Genomic DNA, 22,317 nt, shown 5'->3' with positions numbered 1-22,317 from the left:
TGAGACTGGGTCTCACTAAGGGTTCCCTGGTTTTTTTCCCTTTTTTGTCTTTTTCTTCATAGGCTAAGAGCTCTGACCCAAAGAAAAGATGTCCTTCTTGCAGGGCCAAGCTGGGAGAAAATTGGAAGAAAACCTTATGCAGTCCCTGCATTACTTCTTTAGTTAAAGAGGAATCTGCCTCTGTATGTGAGGATCTGGTGGCCTCTGTAAAGAAGGAGCTGTACGCCACGATCCAGAATTTTCGTGACTCACTAGCAAACCCGGCTGCTAGTCAGCCTTCCACTTCAGAGTCTTCCCAGGGGTCTCTCTCAATCCCGGTGTTAGAATCTCTGCCTGAAGACCCTTCAGATAGGGAAAAGCAGTCCACTGCCCTTTCCGTTAAAGATTCGGAAGAGGAGTTGGAGGATTCTGAGGTAGCCCCCTCTAAATTCAAACTGTCCCTTGAAGAGGTCGATGGGCTCCTTAAAGCCATTCATGCTACGCTTGGTTTAAGTGAGGAGAAAAAGGAATTATCACTCCATGACCGCATGTATGCTGGGTTGGATGAGCCTAAGGGCCGAACATTCCCAGTTCATCCGGTCATCTCTGAGGCCATTAGGAAAGAATGGCAGGATCCAGAGAAAAAGCCCTTTTTCTCCAAAGCCCACAAAAGGCGTTTTCCTTTCGAGGAGGACCCTGCAGCAGTATGGAACAAGGTGCCCAGACTGGATGCCGCCTTTTCCCAGGTTTCAAGGTCCACAGATCTGTCCTTTGAGGATATGGGAGTTTTGAAAGATCCGATGGACAAACGCATGGATCTTTTGCTCAAGAGATCATGGCAATCAGTTATGAGCAATTTAAAACCAGCAATGGCCACAACGTGTGTAGCCAGAAATTTAGAATACTGGATTAACCAGTTAAAGTCACATATAGCTGCAGATTCCCCTAAACAGGAAATCTTAGATTCTTTTCCTACCCTGATTACGGCAGTGGCCTATGTTGCAGATGCCTCAGCTGAGGCAATTAAGATATCGGCCAGGTCAGCAGCTCTAACTAATGCTGCAAGAAGAGCCTTATGGCTTAAAACCTGGCCGGGTGACTCGGCTTCAAAGAATAAGCTGTGTGGGTTACCCTTTTCAGGAGACTTGCTCTTCGGCTCTGACCTCGATAATATTCTTGACAGGACAGCCGATAAAAAGAGATCCTTTCCGGTCAAAAAGAAAAAGCAGGTACCAAAGCGTCTTTTTCGACCTCAAAAAACTCAGGATCAGGACAGCAAGTTGCAAGGGAGAAGGAAAAGTTGGTCCGCCCCGAAGCCGAAGGGTAGAGGCGGAATTCTCTTCCGTCCTCCTACACAGGCCGAAAAATCGCAATGACTCGTCTCTGCGGGTGGGCGGAAGACTACAAGAATTTCTTCCGCAGTGGTCAGGGATAACTTCAAATCAGTTTATCCTGACCACTCTCGCGCAGGGTTACTCACTCGAGTTTGTCAACGACCCCCCAAAAAGGTTCCTGATTACCAACACCCCGCGGGATCCAGTAAGGGCCCTGGCCATGAAGTCCTCTCTAGAGGAACTGATGCAACAGGGCGTAGTAGTACAGGTACCCCTGCAAGAACAGCAGGAGGGGTTTTATTCCCATGTTTTCCTAGTAAAGAAACCGACAGGGAAGTTTCGGTTGATTCTCAACCTAAAACCTTTAAACGAGTCCATAAGGTACAGGAAGTTCAAAATGGACTCAATTTTTTCGGTCAGAAACCTGTTGACGCCAGGATGTTTTATGGCGTCAGTAGATTTAAAAGACGCATACCTACATGTTCCGATCTCTCCCCAGTCTCAGAAGTTTCTCAGGCTGGCGGTGAGGTTGGGGGGTATGGTTCATCATCTCCAGTTCAGGGCCCTACCCTTCGGCCTGTCATCATCTCCCCGAATTTTTACCAAAATAATGGCAGAAGCTTTAGCGCCACTGCGTCTTCAGGGAATCGCAGTTATTCCTTATTTAGACGATCTGCTGTTTTTCGCCCCATCCAGCGAGGAATTGCAGACCAATCTAGGCAAAGCTCGCAGCCATCTGGAGGCGTTGGGTTGGATTTTGAACCTCCAAAAGTCGTCCCTAAACCCATCTCAGGAGATTCGGTTTTTAGGGTTTCTAATAAATTCGGTGGAGCAAAAAATCTTCCTTCCCTTAGACAAAAAGGACAGGATTTCCGGTGCAGTGTCTTTATTACAGACCAGCCAAAATCTGACAGTAAGACAGGTTATGTCAGCTTTGGGAGTTCTGACTTCAGCAATGCCAGCAGTCCAGTGGGCAAGAATGCATTTCAGGTGTCTGCAGGCTTTCCTTCTAAAATCTTGGGATCACACAGTGGCATCCCTAGAGGCAGAGGTGAGAATGTCAACCCAGGTAAAAAGGTCCCTATGGTGGTGGAAAAGACAGGAGGTCTTATCGGAAGGGTTAGTCTGGGCTTTTCCAGTCGGGAAAAGACTAACAACCGACGCCAGTTCCTGGGGGTGGGGAGCCCATCTAGGAACACGTTTCACTCAGGGGTCCTGGGCCAAAGAGGAGACAATAAGGTCCTCAAACTGGAGGGAACTCAAGGCGATTGCCTTAGCTCTGGAGTTGTTTGTTCAGGAACTGCAGTCCCATCACGTCCAGGTCCTAACAGACAATGCCACGGCAGTGGCTTATTTAAACAGACAGGGGGGTACAAGAAGCAGGTCGCTTCAGGTACTGGCCATGGAGATTCTTCGGTGGGCGGAAAAACATTTGTTATCCCTATCAGCAGTCCACCTAAAAGGGGATCTGAACAGGGTAGCGGACTTCCTAAGCAGAAACGCTATTCGGGAAGCAGAATGGTCTCTAAACCCGGAGGTATTCACAATGATTGCCGGAAAATGGGGTTTACCAGAAGTAGACCTGTTCGCCTCAAGGGTGAACGCCCAGGTTCCCCAGTTCTTTTCCCTGGACAGTCGCGATGGCTCGCTGGGCACAGATGCGCTAGCTTATCCATGGGAATTTCGTCTTTGCTATGCTTTCCCCCCATTTCAGTTAATCCCGTTAATTTTAAGAAAAATTCAGAGGGAGAAGGTACCAGTTATTCTAATCACGCCCTTTTGGCCAAAAAGGGCTTGGTTTTCGACAGTTCTAGGCCTGGCAATCAAGCCTTGTTGGCGTCTGCCCCTCAGACACGATCTGTTGTTGCAGGGCCCAGTGAACCATCCAGGAGTGGCCAGCCTGGCTCTCACGGCCTGGTTTCTGAAAGGCAGCTCCTTAGGAGCAAGGGGTTTTCCAACCGTTTGATCTCGACCCTTTTAGCAAGTAGGAAAAGGGTTACGAGGGCCATTTATTCTAAGGTCTGGAAGCGTTATAAAACTTGGTGTTTGTCAGCCGCCCAGGTGCCAGGGAGCCTTGTCTCCATCTTGGAGTTTTTACAAGATGGTGCAGACAAGGGACTGGCAGTTAGTACCCTGAAGGTGCAAGTAACAGCCCTGACGGTGTTCTTAGAAAAATCTGTGGCCTCAGATCCGCTGGTGATCAGGTTCTTTAGAGCTCTTAAAAGATCTAGGCCAGCTCCTGTTAAGGTTTTTCCTAGATGGGATTTGTCGGTAGTCCTACAGTCTCTAACAAAAGGGCCTTTTGAGCCTCTTGTGGAGGCTTCCCTTAGGTTTCTCACATTAAAAACCGTGTTTCTGATTGCCATTGTCTCTGCACGCAGGATCAGTGAGCTAAATGCTCTGTCAATTAAAGAACCATATCTTTCCTTTTTTCCTGACAGAGTTATTCTTAGAACAGATGCAAAATTCTTACCGAAGGTAGCTTCAGTTCAGAACCGTACACAGGACATAGTACTGCCAACGTTTTGTGTTAACCCCAAAGGAAATAAGGAGACTTCTTTCCATACTTTGGACGTCAGAAGGACTCTGCTGAGTTATTTAGAAAGGACGGAGTCCTTCAGGCGTTCAGATTCACTGTTTGTACTTTTCTCAGGAAGAAAAAAGGGTTTTCAGGCTTCTAAAGTTACTTTAGCTAGATGGCTGAAATTAGCTATCTCAGAGGCATATTCCCAGGCAGGGTTATCTCCTCCAGCAGGAATTTGTGCACACTCAACCAGAGCTCTGGCGTCTACGTGGGCAGAGAGAGCTGGTGCCACCCCTGAGCAGATCTGCAAGGCGGCGACGTGGTCGAGTTTTCACACATTTGTGAAACATTATAGACTGGATCTCACTTCTGCCAGCGATCAGGCGTTTGGCAGAAAGGTCCTGCAAGCTGTTGTCCCGCCCTAAGGGGTAAGTCTCTGTTATCCTCTCAGGTGCTGTCCTGAAAGACGCCTTGGGAAAGACCAAGTTAGACTTACCGGTAACTTGTTTTCCAGAAGTCTTTCAGGACAGCAAGCATCCCGCCCTATGGTATTATATTATGCTACGCTGTGACTAACGTATGTGTTTATGTGTTCCAGCCGGGGCCGGAGGTTCTCTTCTACAACTGATGTGTGGTAGGGAGGCGCCTCCCTTTAAAGTCTGGAGGAAGAAGGTGTTTCCTAACGAGGAGGGTGGAGTCGCTATCTCTCAGGTGCTGTCCTGAAAGACTTCTGGAAAACAAGTTACCGGTAAGTCTAACTTGGTCTTTTCTTCGTTTCTGTTATAAAATTTAGCAGATTAGTCATTTTTTCTTCATAAATTTTGGCCAAAATTTATACTACTACATATCTTTGGTAAAAATAAGTACAAATTGGTGGATATTATTTGGTCTTTGTGAAAGTTATAGAGTCCACAAGCTATGGTGCCAATATCTGAAAATTGATCACACCTGAAGTACTGACGGCCTATTTCAATTCTTGAGACCCTAACATGCCAGAAAAGTACAAATACCCCCCAAATGACCCCTTTTTGGAAAGAAGACATTCCAATGTATTTAGTAAGAGGCATGATGAGTTTTTTGAAGTTGTCATTTTTTCCCACAATTCTTTGCAAAATCAAGATTTTTTTTCCTTTTTTTTTTTTTCCCACAAAATTGTCATATTATCAGGTTATTTCTCACACAGCATATGCATACCACAAATTACACCCCAAAACACATTCTGCTATTACTCCCGAGTACGGCGATACCACATGTGTGAGACTTTTACATAGCGTGGCCACATACAGAGGCCCAACTTGCAGGGAGCGCCATCAGGCATTCTGGAGCACCCAGGACAATTCTGACATTTCTCTCCTACATGTAAAAATCATAATTTATTTGCTAGAAAATTACAGAGAACCCCAAAACATTATATATTTTTTTTTTTAGCAAAGACCCTGGAGAATACAATGGTGGTCGTTGCAAATTTTTATCTCTCACGGTATTTGCACAGCAATTTTTCAAACGCGTTTTTTTTTTTGAAAAAACAGTTTTGTGCATAAAAAAAATACAAAAAAAACAGTAAAGTTAGCCCAATTTTTGCATAAAGTGAAAGATGAAGTTATGCTGAGTAAATAGATACCTAACATGTCACTCTTCAAAATTGCACATGCCCGTGGAATGGCGCCAAACGTCGCTACTTAAAAAATCCCCATAGGCGACGCTTTAAATTTTTTTTACTGGTTACATGTTTTGAGTTGCAGAGGAGGTCTAGGACTAGAATTATTGCTCTCGCTCTAACGTTCGCGGCGATACCTCACATGTGTGGTTTGAACACCGTTTTCATGTGTGGGCGGGGCTTACGCATGCGTTAGCTTCTGCATGCGAGCACATGGGGACAGGGGCGCTTTAAATTTTTTTATTTATTTTTTATTGTTCATTTTACTTTATTTTAGTTTGACATTTTTTCCCCCAAAAATACATTTTTGATCACTTTTATTCCTATTACAAGGAATGTAAACATCCCTTGTAATAGGAATATGGGGTGACGGGTCCTCTTTACAGTGAGATCTGGGGGTCAATATGACCCCACATCTCACCTCTAGGCTGGGAAGCCTGAAATAAAAAAGAAATAAATTAAAAAAAAGATTCTGACTTTGATCGTACTGGCGAGTTGGTAGAAGCACCGGAGGGCGGTGAGGGGTGGGGGGCGTCTATGGCTGGGTATTGCTGGGTATCTCCGAGTATGGCAGGGTACTGCAGAGTAATGGCGGTAAGGGTACTGCAGAGTAATGGCGGTAAGGGTACTGCAGAGTAATGGCGGTAAGGGTACTGCAGAGTAATGGCGGTAAGGGTACTGCAGAGTAATGGCGGTAAGGGTACTGCAGAGTAATGGCAGGGAATTGAGGGGTTAAATTCGGTGAGCAGCGATGTGGGCACTGCAGATGCAGCCCACATCGCTGCTGACACCGATCTCTTTCCCCTCCGCTGTACCGATCGGTACAGAGAGGGGAGGGAGGAACCGGCGTCATAATATGACGCCGGTTTGTTTACAAGTGATCACTCCGTCATTTGACGGAGCGATCACGTGGTAAACGGCCGCGACGAGCGGCCGTTTACCGTGATCCATGATGCGCCGGGTCCTGTGGACCCGGCGGTCACGGATGCTCTCGAGTGCGCGCCCCAGGGGGCGCGCGAGAGCAGAATTCTGGGAGGCCGTTAATTAACGGCCTCTCAGAGTTAAACAACCGCCCTGAAGCCGTTAATCGGCAATGGGCGGTTGTTAAGGGGTTAAAAAAGAAAAACTGAAATATCACATGGTCCTAAGTATTCAGACCCTTTGCTGTGACACTCCTATATTTAACTCAGGTGCTGTGCATTTCTTCTGATCATCCTTGAGATGGTTCTACACCTTCATTTGAGTCCAGCTGTGTTGATTATACTGATTGGACTTGATTAGGAAAGCCACACACCTATCTATATAAGACCTTACAGCTCACAGTGCATATCAGAGCAAATGAGAATCATGAGGTCAAAGGAACTGCCTGAAGAGCTCAGAGACAGAATTGTGGCAAGGCACAGATATGGCCAAGGTTACAAAAGTCTGCTACACTTAAAGGATCAAAGGATTAAATAACAAACAAACATGTTATACTTACCTCCACTGTGCAGCTCGTTTTGCACAGAGTGCCCCTGAACCTGCTCTTCTTGGGTCCCTCGGCGGCTGTCTCGGCTCTCTCCCGCTAGGACTCCACAACTTGTGTGGAGTGCTTGCGGGCACGCTCCCGTGATACAGCTGGTGGTCGTAGCCGCTCACTGTATCACTCGGCCCTGCCCCCGGCACGCCGTGTCATTGAATGTGATTGACAGCAGCGCTGCTTTCAATCCATGCACTCTAGCCAATCAACAGCCAGGGTTAGCGGCGAAGAGGATGTTGGGGGCGAGCGCAGGACTTTCGAGGGGTCAGGTAAGTAAAACAGGGAGGCTGGGGGAGCCGGCATTGTCAGAGGTTTTTTCACCTTAATGCATAGAATGATGAATGCGGCCAAGTACAGGGATATCCTGGATGAAAACCTTCTCCAGAGTGCTCAGGACCTGAGACTGAACCAAAAGGTTTACCTTCCAACAAGACAATGACCCTAAGCACACAGCTAAAATAACAAAGGAGTGGCTTCACAACAACTACATGATTGTTCTTGAATGGCTCAGCCAGAGCCCTGACTTAAACCTAATTGAGCATCTCTGCAGCCTAAAAATGGCTGCCCACCAACGTTTACCATCCAACCTGACAGAACTGGAGAGGATCTGCAAGGAGGAATGGCAGAGGATCCCCAAATTCAGGTGTGAAAAACTTGTTGCATCTTTCCCAAAAACACTCATGGCTGTATTAGATCATAAGGGTGCTTCTACTAAATACTGAAAAAAGGGTATGAATAATTAGGACCATGTGATATTTCAATTTTTTCTTTTTTAAATAAATCTGCAAAACAGTCAGCAATTCTGCATTTTTTTCGTCAATATGGGGTGCTGTGTGTACATTTAATGAGGGGGAAAAAATGAACTTAAATGATTTTAGCAGAGGGCTACAATATAACAAAGTGAAAAATTGAAGGTGCTCTGAATACTTTCTGTCCCCACTGTAATATTAAAAATATATATATTATAAAAAAGGTAAAAAAAAAAATATTTTTTAATGCCGGTAATTCATTAATGTTAACAACCTTTTTGCTTTAGAAACACTTTAAGGTGTGAGTTTCATCGGTTTTTACTTGCATTTCTACAAACAAGCCCTAAAATTCTGACTTCTCAGTGACTGTGTCGCAGTAATAAGTATCATCATATTCATGTATTAAACAGAGAAACTACAATACCCAAAATTGTAATTAAGCATTGCATGACCACGTTTACAACACATCACCTTTATTTTTATTTATTTTTTTGTACTTCATGCATGCATTGGACTACCTGTGTTGCGCAAGAGGAGTTTGTATCCATTTTTTACTGCACATGTGCTGTGGAAAGAGGCTTTTTTTTTTTTTCCATTGCATTATTCGCATAAGAGGGCTGATGAGCCCCCTATATGATGGTAATGGTACATATAAAGAAACGGGTACTCGTCTTCATGGGAAAGACTAATGGCTCTGATGCACATGTCCTTCTCTGGCAAATGCAAATTGACAGCAGAGATATAATTCTTACCTGGCCACCGCCGCTTGGATTTAATAGCTGTGAACCCAGAAATGCACAGAGCTGTGAGATTACAGGTTCATTAAGTCTAGAGCACTTGTGTCAAACACGAGGCCCGCTTTTTTCAACTAGAGGTGGCAGAACCCTGCACCTTACATGCTGTACACAGCACAGCCCTGAACGCTGCACTCTGTGTATAGGGCACCTCTGAGCTCTGCACCCTGTACAGAGTGTACTCTGTACATCCCTGAACTTCATGCATTGCGGTCCTCCCACTGTTACTGCTACTATGGCTAAATTTATATAGTCTACGGCTGGATTCACACCTATGCATTTTTAGTGCTTTTTGCATTTTGCAGATTTGCACTGCTGTCCATTTACCATGGTTTCCTATGGGACACGTTCTGAAGTGCAAATCTGCAAAATGCAAGAAGCACTAAAAATGCATAGGTGCGAATCCAGCCTTACAGATGTACCAAGCCCTTTAAGGATATCTGTGAATGTGAGTTCACCCCTTCCATCTGCTCTGTCACTTTACAGTGGTGTGAGGCTCACAAAGGAGAAAGATGAGCCCAGAGACTACGAAGGGGACGGGGGTTGCAGTGTTCTCCCTAGGGGTTATTTGCTGGCAGGCACCAGGGTTGCCAACCTCTCACAGCATTTTTTACTGACAAAACATGGATAATTTACTGGCGGAGCACATTTTTTACTGGCAACCTAAGAAATTAGAGAACTCTTATTGAACACTAACACAATGGATATTTGAACAGTATAAACATGATATGGAAATGCTGACAATGCCTATAATAAAGTAATTTGCTTGATTTTACACTTAACACTTAAGTCAACACAGCATGAAATTATAGACCCCTGATATTTACTAGAGGTGCAACAGATCGTCACCGATCCGTGATCCGAACGGGTCAACCTATTCAGACGGCGCGCCACGTGATCCACAGAGCGCTCCGTTGCCTCGGCCTTGGGAAAGGCCGCGGCTTCGGCCTAGCTCCAGAGGGGCTGCCATCTTTGTACACCCGGCGGCCGTTTACCACGTGATCGATCTGTCAAATGACGGAGCGATCACTTGTAAACAAACCAGCGTCATGACACCGGTTCCTCTCTCCCCTCTGTATGCTGATCTGTACAGTGGAGGGGAGAGATCGGATGACAGCAGCACTGTGAGCACTACAGATCCAGCCCACAGTGCTGCTGTCATCTGTAACAATTGCAGTCACATCCATCCATGCATAGCCATCCCTCAATACCCTGCCATACTCTGATGCCTAGCCAAACTCGGCGATACTCAGCCGTACCCAGCCAATATTACAGTGGGGGATATGTCCATTACAGTGGGGACTATATGGTGGTGGAATTTTCACAGGTTTTTGCAAATTCAATTATTTGCTGATCCGAAAAATTATCCATGACTCTGATCCCAGGAACGATCCGATCCATGAGGTGGTGGGTTTTTTTATTTATTTATTTTTTTTTTTTTTTTTGATCCGTTGCACCTCTAATATTTACTGGCAGGTGTAAAAAAAAAATCAGATTTTTACAAACTGTCAGTAAATTTACTGGTGGTTGGCAATCCTGGCAGGCACCCATGGGCAGCTGGGAAGAAAGCCCAGTAGAAATCTGGTTATTGCAGACTATTTGCAGTAGTAATCCCCTAAGGCAGTGATGGCGAACCTATGGCACGCGTGCCACAGGCGGCACGCCAAGCTTTCTCTGTGGGCACGTGAGAAAATCCTGTACGGAGGTGTATTTCGTGCACAGCTCCCCTCCCCATAGAACTACATTTCCCACAAGTCTCTCGGGCAGGGGTGATGTGTCTAGGATGGGCGTGGATGAGATGAAGGGTTACTCTGGGTTGGCTGGCAGGTGGAACATGTGGGGATTGAGCCAATGGGGGGCCGTTTAGGATGGGCATGGACTGGATGAAGAGTTGCTCTGGGTTGCAGGCGGAACATGTGGTGGGGAAGATGCCCAATCACAGGCAGTTCTTGAGCCCGGGAACTGAGTCGGCTGATGGCTGTATTATTGGAGTGCTGTGGCAAGCGTTGTTAAAAAGTGTACATGCTGTGTGGGGAATAAATGCCTTTAGCTGTGTACACTGTTTCTGTGCCTCTTCAAATAGAATCTATTTCTTGGGGACCTTTCTTTTTTTTTTTTTTTTTTTTTTTTTTTTTTTTTTTCTTGTTCCCAACATTACCACAAAATATGGAAGGGTATGGTCAGAATAATGTTGTGTATATGCTGTCTGTGTTACTCTCTATCAAAGCTGTTGGAAGCATTTTCTGTAGGATATGAGCTTTGATGATACTTTGTGTTGGCTATTCAGGTTTATCTGGCTGGGAAAGCCTGCTAGATTTAGCAGAGACCACTGCAGTACAGTGAGCTGTAAATACATATAGTTTTTGTCCCTGCCACCCCCCTGTATTTCATGACACAAGTCACATGACAGACAGTCCAGAATCACTGGCATTATACAGGGAAGAGGTGTAGAGCTGCTGGGAGTTTGCATTCGACATGCAATGAACTGCACAGCATTGTGGAGTGAACTGCATTGCATTACTGTTACAGTTGTCCTTGAGTGTTTCTGTTCTGAAGGATGTTTCCTGGACATATAGGACTGTGAACATAGTCAGGAATGAGAGATTTTTCAAGTAGTCTTCTGCTACAGCAATGCAGAGCAGCCAGTGCATCTTCAGCTGGAGTAGAACTACAGATCTCAACATACCTTGGCAACCAAAGAGTGCATAATGTGTGCCAGCAGGGCATGGGGGGGATTGGAAGTTCTGCTGCAGCTGGAGAGTTGCTGGTTGCATGTCACCCCTGTAACAGGATTTTTTTTATCATCCAGCCGGTGCTTCTACTGAACAACTAGTCATTTAAAGTGCACCTGTCATGTAACTTGGACTGTATTGAATATTAATATATAGTTAGTAGAATAGTGATCCTGGAATTTGATTGCACAATGCTAGGACAGCTTCCAAAAAATTTAACTTTTGTCAAAATGTGTTCTAGTTTTAGATCTTCTTGTACAAAACACTATGACTACATAGTGAATGCACAACGGTTTCTGATGTGTCCCATGTTCACCCCCAGACATCACAGCACACGCTCATCAAGTTCTGTATATGTTGGCACTTTGAAATAAATACGTTGGTTTTGTGCTGCAGTTTGGGCACTCGGGCTCAAAAAGGTTCGCCATCACTGCCCTAAGGCTTCATGTTCACTTCGCTGTGATGTGCCACGAGAAAACATAATTGTGCCACAATATTGCTGTGTTTTGCAGTTTCCCGCAGTCAATGGTAAAAATGTTCCTATCCCAAACGCGATTCTTCTCTGTTCAAGAGGGGGAGGTTCAACCTCCCCTAACTGTAGAAGCTCCTAAATAATGCTAAAAGCCTATGTGTACATGGACACATAGGCGTTTATGGAGTTGAGTTTAGGAGCTTTGGCAAAAAAAAGCCAAAAGCTCCTAAACTCAAGTCTAGGAGCTGTAGTGTACATGAAGCCTTGGAAACACTGACCATGCATGGTGACCCTCGGTGTACAAATTGAGTCTTTCCCTGCTGAATCCTCCCTGCTCTTCTTATTTGCTTCAGTGAGGTTGTATAAAATACATGGCAATTGAAAATCACATTTTCTTTACCTATTACATTCTAGAGCTAGCATTGTATCTATGAGCAAAATCAAAACCCTTTGAGGTCTGTTTAATGATAAACACATGACACTGGGCTGCAATACCCATCTCCCACTGCAGAGAGAAACTGTAATTACTTGTGTTTTTAAGCAATAAAACCCCTCGCACAGCACAGGAAAATAGAAGTGGTATTGGCCTTTGTGCTGTTATTTGTTTTCCCATTTGTGCTTGAAGGTATTTTCTGCAACTCATAAAAAACAAATCTGTAGCTTAATTTACAGATATTGTATACAGCAAGAAGAACATTTAATGAATCTTGTAATAATATATATATATATAATTTTTTTTTTTTTGAGCTCATAAATGGGGGGGGAAAAAAGGATGATTAGTCACATTGTTTTTCCTGATTTGTCACAAATCCCTAGAGCAAGAATCTAATAGTGATATGCAGTGTTAGTTATCCACCACACATAGCGTCTTTCTTTTAGACCAAAAAGTAAAATTTTGGTCTCATCTGACCAGAGCACCTTCTTCCACATATTTTCTGTGTCCTCCACATGGCTTTTTGCAAACCTGCAAATGGGACTTATGGCTTTCTTCTTGCCACTCTTCCATAAAGGCCAGATTTGTGGAATGCGTGACCAATAGTTGTCCTGTGGACAGGTTCTCCCACCTGAGCTGTGGATCTCGCAGCTCCTTCCGAGTTACCATGGGCCTCTTAGCTGCTCCTCTGATTAATGCTCTCCTTGCCCAGCCTGTAAATTTAGGTGGATGGCCATGTCTTGGTAGGTTTGCAATTGTGCAAAGGAAAAAGGGTAGACTTGGCGCTATACCTTTTAAAATTAAAATATGTACAATATGTGAGTAGTTTTCTAATTTAATAAAGAGTATTGTGTTTACGTACTACATCATGGATTTGTCCTTTTCTCCATTATACATATAAACGAGGATAAAATATCACTGGATGAACAAGCATTTCCCAGGATAAAGCCAGAGAGCAGCACAGGGGCTTATCCACCCCAACGGGTAGGATTTCTGGTGAGGGCAATCACATTTTTGAGCACTGAAAAGCGCACCGGGAGAAGTTTTGTGGAAAATCAAGGATCTTTGCACAAGTCATTTTCTTCCTTGTTTGTGCGGGACTTTCTTTAATTGTTGTTTGTATATATGTATATGTATGTGTGTGTGTGTGTGTGTGATATATATATATATATATATATATATAAATTAGAGGTTAATATTTGCCGATATTTTCCATTTTTTAATTAATCGGCATCGGCCGATTGTGCTGATAAAAAGTCGATTTAGAACTACAGGGGGACTTTGAAATGACTTCTGTAATAGAAGTCAGTGTAAGTTGCCTGAGTTGTCATAGAAACGACTTTCCTCCTCTCTGGGCAGGCTGCCAAGAAAAGAACAGAAAGATACAATGTTTACACTTGAATGAAGTCATCTCTGTGTGTAGAGTTCTCAGTTTAACCATTTAAAGACTAAATCTTTTCTGACACTTGTTGCTTACAAGTAAAAATCCTGTATTTTCTGCCAGAAAATCACTTAGACCCCCCAAAAATTATATATATTTTTTTAGCAGAGATCCTAGGGAATAAAATAGCGGTTGTTGCAATATTTTATGTCACACGGCATTTGCACAGAGGTCTTTCAAATGCATTTTTTTGGGAAAAAAATACACTATTTAAAAAATAAAAATAAAATAAAAACAGTAAAGTTAGCCCATTTTTTTTTTCGTCCAAAAGTTTTGACTACCTGTTTTTATTTAATATATAGTTTTTTTTTGTTTTTTTTATCTAAATCATACATACAAGTAAACTGATTGGAGGTTTGTTTTTTTAATAAATGTTTAAATGTAAGAAATTTTCTGTATCACTTATGAAGGCTGCTTTCACACTGGAGCGGGCAGGCGTTGATGGTAAAACGCAAGTTTTAGCGGCTCTTTACCATCATTTTAGCGGTGCTATTTGGCTGCTAGTGGGGCACATATAACCCAGCTAGCGGCCAAGGAAGAGGTTAAATGCGCCCATGAAGCACTGCTGCCAAATCGCATTGCATGCGCTTCGGCAGTGGTGCCCATTCATATCAATGGGCAGGAGTGGTGGAGGAGCGGTATACACCACTCCAAATGTGCTGCTTGCAGGACTTTTTTTTAAGATCCTGCCAGCGCATCGCCTCAGTGTGAAAGCACTCCGTCTTTCACACAGACTGCAGGGGAGCCATTTTGCAGGCAGTTTACAGGCGCTATTTTTAGCCCAAAAGCGTCTGAAAAACGCCCCAGTGGGAAAGGTGTGTTAGATCAAGGGGGATTAAAAAAAAATAAATAATAATAAATAAAAAGGAAAAAAAAAATAAATTAAATCGGCCTAACATATCGGCCCAAAAAAATCGGCATCATATATCGGCTATCGGCCGCCATGATTTCTAAATATCGGCATCGGACAGAGAAAAACCCATATCGGTCGACCTCTAATATAAATAAATAAATATATATATATATATATATATATATATATATATATATATATATATATATATTTTGCACTTGCACCGGACTATATTTTTGGTTGTGTACACTTATTTAATTGTATACATTTTTTGTAAGAAATATATGTACACTGATTGTTTATTGACAGTAAGACGAGAACGTATTAATTTTAGGCACGGGTAGTTAATAATTATATACAGTACAGACCAAAAGTTTGGACACACCTTCTCATTCAAAGAGTTTTCTTTATTTTCATGACTATGAAAATTGTAGATTCACACTGAAGGCATCAAAACTATGAATTAACACATGTGGAATTTATATACTGAACAAAAAAGTGAGAAACAACTGAAAATATATGTCTTGTATTGTAGGGTGTTCAAAGTAGCCACCTTTTGCTTTGATTACTGCTCCACACACTCTTGGCATTCTGTTGATCAGCTTCAAGAGGTAGTCACCTGAAATGGTTTTCACTTCACAGGTATGCCCTGTCAGGTTTAATAAGTGGGATTTCAAGCCTTATAAATGAGGTTGGGACCATCAGTTGTGTTGTGCAGGAGGTGGATACAGTACACAGCTGATAGTCCTACTGAATAGACTGTTAGCTGATTTTTTCTTGCCATAATACAAATTCTAAGTAAAGAAAAACGAGTGGCCATCATTACTTTAAGAAATGAAGGTCAGTCAGTCAGTCCGAACAATTGGGAAAACTTTGAAAGTGTCCCCAAGTGCAGTGGCAAAAACCATCAAGCACTACAAAGAAACTGGCTCACATGAGGACCGCCCCAGGAAAGGAAAACCAAGAGTCACCTCTGCTGCGGACGAGAAGTTCATCCGAGTCACCAGCCTCAGAAATCGCAGGTTAACAGCAGCTCAGATTAGAGAACAGCACAGTGGTGTACTGGTTAACACTTTCACCTAGCACTTTAGCACTTTCACCTAGCAGCAATAGGGTTGCTGGTTCAAATCCCGACCACGACACTATCTGCCTGGAGTTTGCATGTTCTCCCTGTGCCTGCGTGGGTTTCTTCTGGGTACTCCGGTTTCCTCCCACACTCCAAAGACATGCTGGTAGGTTAATTAGACCCTGTCCAAAAAAACTGGCCATAATATGTGTATGTTAATGTTGTAAGTGTGTCGGGACTCTACAGGATAAAGGACCGCATAAATAGCTGCATATGGACACCGGTGGCAAGAAAAGCGCCCTGAGGCGATTCAGTTCGTATAGGTAGCTCTATACAAGTCATTCATTCAACAGGTCAATGCCACACAGAGTTCTAGCAGCAGACACATCTCTAGAACAACTGTTAAGAGGAGACTGTGTGAATCAGGCCTTCATGGTAAAATAGCTGCTAGGAAACCACTGCTGAGGACAGGGAACAAGCAGAAGAGACTTGTTTGGGCTAAAGAACACAAGGAATGGACATTAGACCAGTGGAAATCTGTGCATTGGTCTGATGAGTCCAGGTTTGAGATCTTTGGTTCCAACCACTGTGTCTTTGTGCAACGCAGAAGAGGTAAACGGATGCACTCTACATGCCTGTAGGAAGAGGTGTGGGGTTGCTTTGCTGGTGACACTGTTGGGGATTTATTCAAAATTGAAGGCATACTGAACCAGCATGGCTACCACAGCATCTTGCAGCGGCATGCTATTCCATCCGGTTTGCGTTTAGTTGGACCATCATTTATTTTTCAACAGGACAATGACCCCAAACACACCTCCAGGCTGTGTAAGGGCTATTTGACCAAGAAGGAGAGTGATGGGGTGCTGCGCCAGAGGACCTGGCCTCCACAGTCACAGGACCTGAACCCAATCGAGATTGTTTGGGGTGAGCTGGACCGCAGAGTGAAGGCAAAAGGGCAAACGAGTGCTAAGCATCTCTGGGATCTCCTTCAAGACTGTTGGAAAGCTATTTCAGGTGACTACCTCTTGAAGCTCACCAACAGAATGCCAAGAGTGTGCGGAGCAGTAATCAAAGCAAAAGGTGACTACTTTGAAGAACCTAGAATATAAGACGTATTTTCAGTTGTTTCACACTTTTTTGTTCAGTATATAATTCCACATGTGTTAATTCATAGTTTTGATGCCTTCAGTGTGAATCTACAATTTTCATACTCATGAAAATAAAGAAAACTCTTTGAATGAGGAGGTGTGTCCAAACTTTTGGTCTGTACTGTGTGTGTGTATGTATGTGTGTGTGTATGTATGTGTGTGTGTGTGTGTGTGTGTATATATATATATATATATATATATATATATATATATATATATATATATATATATATATATATATATATATATATACACTTTTTTTTTTTTTTTTTTTTTTTGCCATATCCTGATAGATTTATTCATTTATGGTCACTCAAACACTAGTAGATTGATTCATGTCAAAATAGGAATATTGCACATATTTTAATTTTAAAGGTATAGCGCCAAGTCTACCCTTTTTCCTTTGCACATATAGTTCACCTTATGGTTAGACTATCACGGTAGAGGCAGCTTAACAACTGACAACCTCTTTAAATAAACCATAGCGCAATCTCATTTCTTTTGATTTTCAGGTTTGCAATTGTGCCATACTCTTTCCATTTTTGGATGATGGATTGAACAGTTCTCTGAGAGATGTATAAAACTTGGGATATCTTTTATTTTATTTTTATAACCTAACCCTGCTTTAACCACTTAACTGGCCCATAGCCGAATGACGGCTACAGGGTGGCTGTTTAACTCTGGGAGGCCGTCGTATGACGTCCTCCCAGAATTCCACTCTCGCGCGCCCCCTGTGGACCCGGCGGATCACGGTAAACTGAGTGATCACTTGTAAACAAACCGGAGTCATGTTATGACGCCGGTTCCTCCCTCCCCCTCTCTGTACCGATCGGTACAGCGGAGGGGGAAGAGATCGGTGTCAGCAGCGCTGTGGGCTGCATCTGCAGTGCCCACATCGCTGCTCACCGAAAATTAACCCCTCAATTCCCTGCCATTACTCTGCAATACCCTGCGATACTCTGCAGTACCAGCAAATACTCTGCAATACTCTGCAACACCCGCCAATACTCTGCAACACCCGCCAATACTCTGCAACACCCGCCAATACTCTGCAACACCCGCCAATACTCGGAGATACCCAGCCATAGACATCTTCCCCCCCCCCCCCCCCCCTTCCGCCGTCCTCCGGTGCTTCTACCGACTCGCCAGTATGATCAAAGCCAGAATCCTTTTTTTTTTTTTTTTTCAGGCTTTCCAGCCTAGAGGTGAGATGTGGGGTGTTATTGACCCCATATCTCGCTGTAAAGAGGACCTGTCATGCCATATTCCTATTACAAGGGATGTTTGCATTCCTTGTAATAGGAATAAAAGTGATCAAAAAATTTATTTTTGGGGAAAAAAATGTCAAACTAAAATAAAGTAAAATGAACAATAAAAAAAAAATTTTTTTTTTTAAAGCGCCCCTGTCCCCATGTGCTCGCATGCAGAAGCGAACGCATACGTAAGTCCCGCCCACATATGAAAACGGTGTTCAAACCACACATGTGAGGTATCACTGCAAACGTTCGAGCGAGAGCAATAATTTTGGCCCTAGACCTCCTCTGTAACTCAAAACATATAACCAGTAAAAAAAAATGTAAAGCGTCGCCTATGGGGATTTTTAAGTAGCGACGTTTGGCGCCATTCCACGAGCGTGTGCAATTTTGAAGAGTGACATGTTGGGTATCTATTTACTCAGCGTAACTTCATCTTTCACATTATGCAAAAATTGGGCTAACTTTACTGTTTTTTTTTTTTTTTTGAAGTACAAAACTGTTTGTTTTTTTTTCCAAAAAAAAGCATTCGAAAAATTGTTGCGCAAATACCGTGCGAGATAGAAAGTTGCAACAACCACCATTGTATTCTCCAGGGTCTTTGCTAAAAAAAAACATATATGATATTTTGGGATTCTATGTAATTTTCTAGCAAATAAATGATGATTTTTACATGTAGGAGAGAAATGTCAGAATTGTCCTGGGTGCTCCAGAACGCCTGATGGTGCTCCATGCATGTTGGGCTTCTGTATGTGGCCGCACTGTGTAAAAGTCTCACACATGTGGTATCGCCGTACTCGGGAGTAATGGCAGAATGTGTTTTGGGGTGTAATTTGTGGTATGCATATGCTGTGTGAGAAATAAACTGATAATATGACAATTTTGTGAAAAAAATAAAGTAAAAATCTTGATTTTGCAAAGAATTGTGGGAAAAGATTACAACTTCGAAAAACTCATCATGCCTCTTACTAAATACATTGGAATGTCTTCTTTCCAAAAAGCGGTCATTTGGGGGATATTTGTACTTTTCTGCCATGTTAGGGTCTCAAGAATTGAAATAGGCCGTCAGTACTTCAGGTGTGATCAATTTTCAGATATTGGCATCATAGCTTGTGGACTCTATAACTTTCACAAAGACCAAATAATATCCACCAATTTGTACTTATTTTTACCAAAGATATGTAGTAGTATAAATTTTGGCCAAAATTTATGAAGAAAAAATTACTAATCTGCTAAATTTTATAACAGAAACAAAGAAAAATTCTTTTTATTACAGAATTTTCGGTATTTTTTCTTTTATAGCACAAAAAATAAAAAACCGAGCGGTGATTAAATACCACCAAAAAGCTTTATTTGTGTGAAAAAAAGGACAAATTTCATATAGGTCCAGTGTTACATGACTGAGTAATTGTCATTCAAAATGTGAGAGCACCGAAAGCTGAAAATTGGTCTGGTTATTAAGGGTGTTTAAGTGCCCAGTGGTCAAGTGGTTAAACTTCTCCACAACTTTATCCCTGACCTGTCTGGTGTGTTCCTTGGCCTTTATGATGCTATTTATTCAAGGTTCTCTAACAAACCTGAGGGCTCCACAGAACAACTGTATTTATACTGAGATTTAAATTACACACAGGTGGGCTCAATTTACTAGTTAGGTGACTTCGGAAGGCAATTGGTTCCACTAGATATTAGTTATGGGTATCAAGGGTAAAAGGGGCTGAATACAAATACACGGCACACTTTTCAGATATTTATTTGTATATCATTTTCATTTATCATTTTCCTGGCACTTTGTGTTGATCTATCACATAAAATACATTTTACGTTTTTGGTTGTAACACAAAATGTGGAAAATTTCAGGGGGTATGAATACTTTTTTAAGGCACTGTAGTGGCCACCAGTCACAGGAAAAGGAAATGCAGGGGACTGAGGATACATACATACATACATACATACATACATACATACATACATACATACATACATACACTCCACTGAAGCTTTACTACCAATCCTTGTTTCCACAACAACCCAAAATTTGGGGCAGAAAGTGATGTGAAATCTTCTGAATAGGGGCACAGACAGCTAAAAATAAAGTTACAGGGCTTTTAACCCTTCCTTATGCTATTCAAAAAGCTTAATTTATTGTTTTAGCTGGGGCTACACCTAAAAAAATGTACCTGTTCAGACTTGAACAAATTCAACTTTAGAACAAACCTACAGACCCTATCTTGTTTGTAACCCAGGGACTGCCTGTATTCAAATTTGGGATTGCTCTGCAGATCCTTACCTTCTTTACCAATACATGATCTTGCTACAAAACAAATGCATTCAGCTTTAAATTCTGTTTTTTTTTAGGGGGCCGGGGGGGATGAACCATACAACATGTCTTTACATTTCTCTGTTTTATAACTGTAAGGCTCCATGCACACTGAAGCTCAAAAAAGCTTTTTCTGGACGCCAGATTACTGGCAGAAAATGCTGGTTGAAAAACATGCTTTTAACAGCATTTTGTACTAGCGTTTATCAGCGTTGGCGTTTTTATGGGCGTTTTTAATAAAAATACACAGAGGACACTCCAAAAATCCCACAGTGCATTCCAAACTCCCACAATGCATTGAAAAAATAGAACACCGAACACTAATTAATACGTGTTTATGAGCGTTTATGCGTGTTCATCTGCTTTTGACTTTTTTGGGCGGTGAAAAACGGCCTTCACAGCGAGTGGCTGCATATATGCAGCCCTGTGCAAACCACTTCCCTTGCTGAGATCGCACCCCCAGCATGGTAGGTGGCTGTTGCCGGACAGCTCCCGATGTATACCAGCAATCTGGACTCGCCAATCACAACAGTCATTTGAGCCGCATGCCCACCTCCCAGTGTTTAGAACCCTTAAAGAGCTGTGAGGCGGCCGGTGGGAAGGTATTAATAACCATATTTTTAAAACAAATATTTTTTACTTTCTGTCCTAAAACAAAACATTTTTTTACGGAATTGAAGAAGCTGGTATTGAGTTGGTTAAAAATGGGTTTATCCTTTTATAAAAGTCACCCACTTGTCAAATGCAAGTTTTCATTGGCAGTCAGTGGCACTTTAGTTTCCATCCCCATCCCTCAACATTCATGATCAGTGGCATTGTAACCCTTCCACCCCCACACACACAAAATAAAATCCTGGAAATCATGCATAGTAACTGGAATCCCCCCTTTCCCTAAACAATCGCACAACATTGGAGGCTAGTGCCATTATTAAACACCAGAAGGAAGTTGCATAACTGCCTGGGTTCAGGATAAGTAGGTTGAATAATGATGGCATAATTAAGACTGAGGGCTGCTATTGGTGGAAAATGATTACTACAAGGAACAGCTGACGGCGTGTATTGTGGCAAAATTAGCTTTTTTAATTTCATTATTACTGTGCTAAGATTTATTTAGTTGAAATTTTTAGCTGTAAGCAGAAGTAATTTTATTTCTTTTTGCCAGGTAGGTTTCTGGTCACTTATCTGTTCTCTCCCTTTTTGTATTCCTGCAGGGAGCGGACAAGAATGTGAAAGGACCTGATGGACTAAGTGCCTTTGAAGCTTCAGACAACCAGTCAATTAAAGATCTACTGCATTGATGGAACTGGAGATTGTCAGCACCGTTTGCCTCTCACCTCTTATTTTTATTATTTTTTTTCTTTCTTTCTTTCTTTTTTTTCTTTTTCTGCCAGTTCATCCATCATTTTCATCTTAACTGTGGGGAAATGCAGTGACACTTGAGAGAACAGCCTCGGTTAGACGGAATGCCCCAATGTCTCTGCTTACTTTTCCAAAGTTTGGAACATACCACTGTCTGCAAAAGCACAGGGGTATTTAAGGATCATTCGAAGGAATGAATCACAGATCTTAATTATAGAACCTTGTTTACAAAGAGATAGAACAACTTCCTCTTGATTGTAGGGATTGTTTAAACTTGAAGATTAAATAAGAATTTTTTTAGCTTTCCTTTTTAGAACGTTGAATGAGAACTAGCATTTTCTTGGCTTTTGATCATGTTCTAAACTGTTTAATAAATACTCTTCACCTCATGCAGCGTATGGAGTGCGTTTTGAAGGCCTTGTATACTTGAGAACAAATAATTCAGCAGTATGTACTTTGGACCTTTCATTAAAGATTCACATAATATGTTTATGGTTTAAACCTACTGGTTTGCAAAAATATCAGCTAATGTTTGAAACTCTTTCCCCTTCCTAAGCATTTAAGGGCAAACCAAACATTGGATAAAATATAATGTAGTATAGGTGTTCCAGAGCTCGCTATGATGCATTGTATATATTTATTTCAATAGCACTTTTCTTCCTGGGGACACCAAGCACTTACTAAATT

General features: G+C 42.4%; 1 protein-coding gene across 1 annotated transcript in view; it reads left to right on the top strand.

Annotated features, from left to right (window-relative positions):
* The window catches only part of MTPN (myotrophin), a 111,983-nt gene extending 89,964 nt beyond the window's left edge, over positions 1–22,019 (top strand). The window contains exon 4 of the mRNA XM_077469213.1: positions 21,483–22,019. Coding sequence (XP_077325339.1) covers positions 21,483–21,569 — 87 coding nt within the window. The 3' untranslated portion in view covers positions 21,570–22,019. The remainder of the gene's footprint in view (positions 1–21,482) is intronic.
* Positions 22,020–22,317: the final 298 nt, after the last annotated feature.

This window comes from Lithobates pipiens, unplaced genomic scaffold (assembly GCF_037356315.1).
Source record: "Lithobates pipiens isolate NorthernLeopardFrog02 unplaced genomic scaffold, aLitPip1_a1.2 Scaffold_8, whole genome shotgun sequence".
NCBI classification, from domain to species: Eukaryota; Metazoa; Chordata; class Amphibia; order Anura; family Ranidae; genus Lithobates; species Lithobates pipiens.
Note: the sequence above shows the minus strand (reverse complement) of the source record. Positions and strands in the feature narration are given on the sequence as shown.